This window comes from Aplysia californica, unplaced genomic scaffold (genome assembly GCF_000002075.1).
Source record: "Aplysia californica isolate F4 #8 unplaced genomic scaffold, AplCal3.0 scaffold01684, whole genome shotgun sequence".
NCBI classification, from domain to species: Eukaryota; Metazoa; Mollusca; class Gastropoda; order Aplysiida; family Aplysiidae; genus Aplysia; species Aplysia californica.
Genome location: NW_004798954.1, coordinates 24,890 through 26,085, shown reverse-complemented (window position 1 = coordinate 26,085; position 1,196 = coordinate 24,890). Strand labels below are relative to the sequence as shown.

The window sequence follows — 1,196 nt, the reverse complement described above, 5'->3', positions numbered from 1 at the left end:
GCACACACACACATACACACAAAGAAATGCAAACATCACAGGGCAGCTTTGTCCTTCACACACACACCCACCCACACATACACACACCCACACACACACCCACACAAAAGTAGAAAACCTAAAACAGTAGCATAGCTCACGACGTCCTTCATTTTAAAAAAAGGAGCAGAAACCGCAAAAACTGACCTGCTCTACGATAGGCAACCTTGGCTTCATGGCCTGGTTCACAATGGCCGCTGGGCCGTACAGGGCCGCTCCGGACCCGGGGCCGACCAACGCCCCTGTCGCGTGACCTTTGGGTCCCGACAGAATGGACTTGGGGCCGTGCAGGTCGGCCACTCCCCCGCTCTCCTCCGCCAGGCCCATGTCTTGTTTGGGCATCGACAGAGAGATTGTACGCCTTGGGTCCAGGGCCTGGAGAAAAAAACAAAACATTTTTTTCTTTCATTGTCCGCTTTTTTGTTGTTGATTTGAGGGTTTTTTTTAACAGACAATATAGGCGTTTTATATCCCCATTGACACAATCTAAATCATTAAGGAGATAAATAGAGGAGTCACTAGATAGTACAGATAAGGAGGCTAAATGCTTGATAGGAAAGAAGGAGCAAACCACACCAGAGCACCTACCAACCACCCACCATGCTAGTCAGGGCCAAACCAGGCAGAGAGGGATGTATACTGTATCCTACCAACCACCCACATTCTAGAGTTGTATTTTTCTAAGAGTCAGACCGACAATGGTCACATGTCACTAGAAGACTGGATAAGAAAAAAAGGCGACACTGAACAGAAGAACAAGGAACAAATACACCCACACCCACACACCCACAGCCACACACACGGCCACACACACGACACAGATGTGGTGACATAATAGACACTTCTGTTTGACCCAAGAGCTTTCCATTATCTTATCAGGTCTCCCACTACAGTGGAGTTTTGTTTGTTTGTTAGGTTTTGGCTTTTAGACCAGACCAGATGTGATTTTTTATAAGCGAAGCTACAAGTGCGTCCAAACTCATCGTGTAGGAATAAACAGGAAAGAATCAAATAAATATGAGAAAGTCCACAAGAGAGTCAGAGAATTTAAATAGCGTTTTCTTTTCCCCCCCATTTGGAAACCAAACTCAGGTCTCCTACGTGTGATAGCGAAAGGACTAATCGCTACACCACAGACACAAATCCCTTTCTCCGAT

General features: G+C 46.4%; 1 protein-coding gene across 1 annotated transcript in view; it reads right to left on the bottom strand.

Annotated features, from left to right (window-relative positions):
• LOC101849028 overlaps positions 1-1,196 on the bottom strand; it is a gene marked incomplete at its 3' end in the record, with an annotated part of 19,240 nt that overhangs the window by 1,051 nt on the left and 16,993 nt on the right. Inside the window, 1 exon segment of the mRNA XM_035973678.1 lies at positions 187-414. Within this exon segment, the coding sequence (XP_035829571.1) occupies positions 187-414 (228 nt within the window).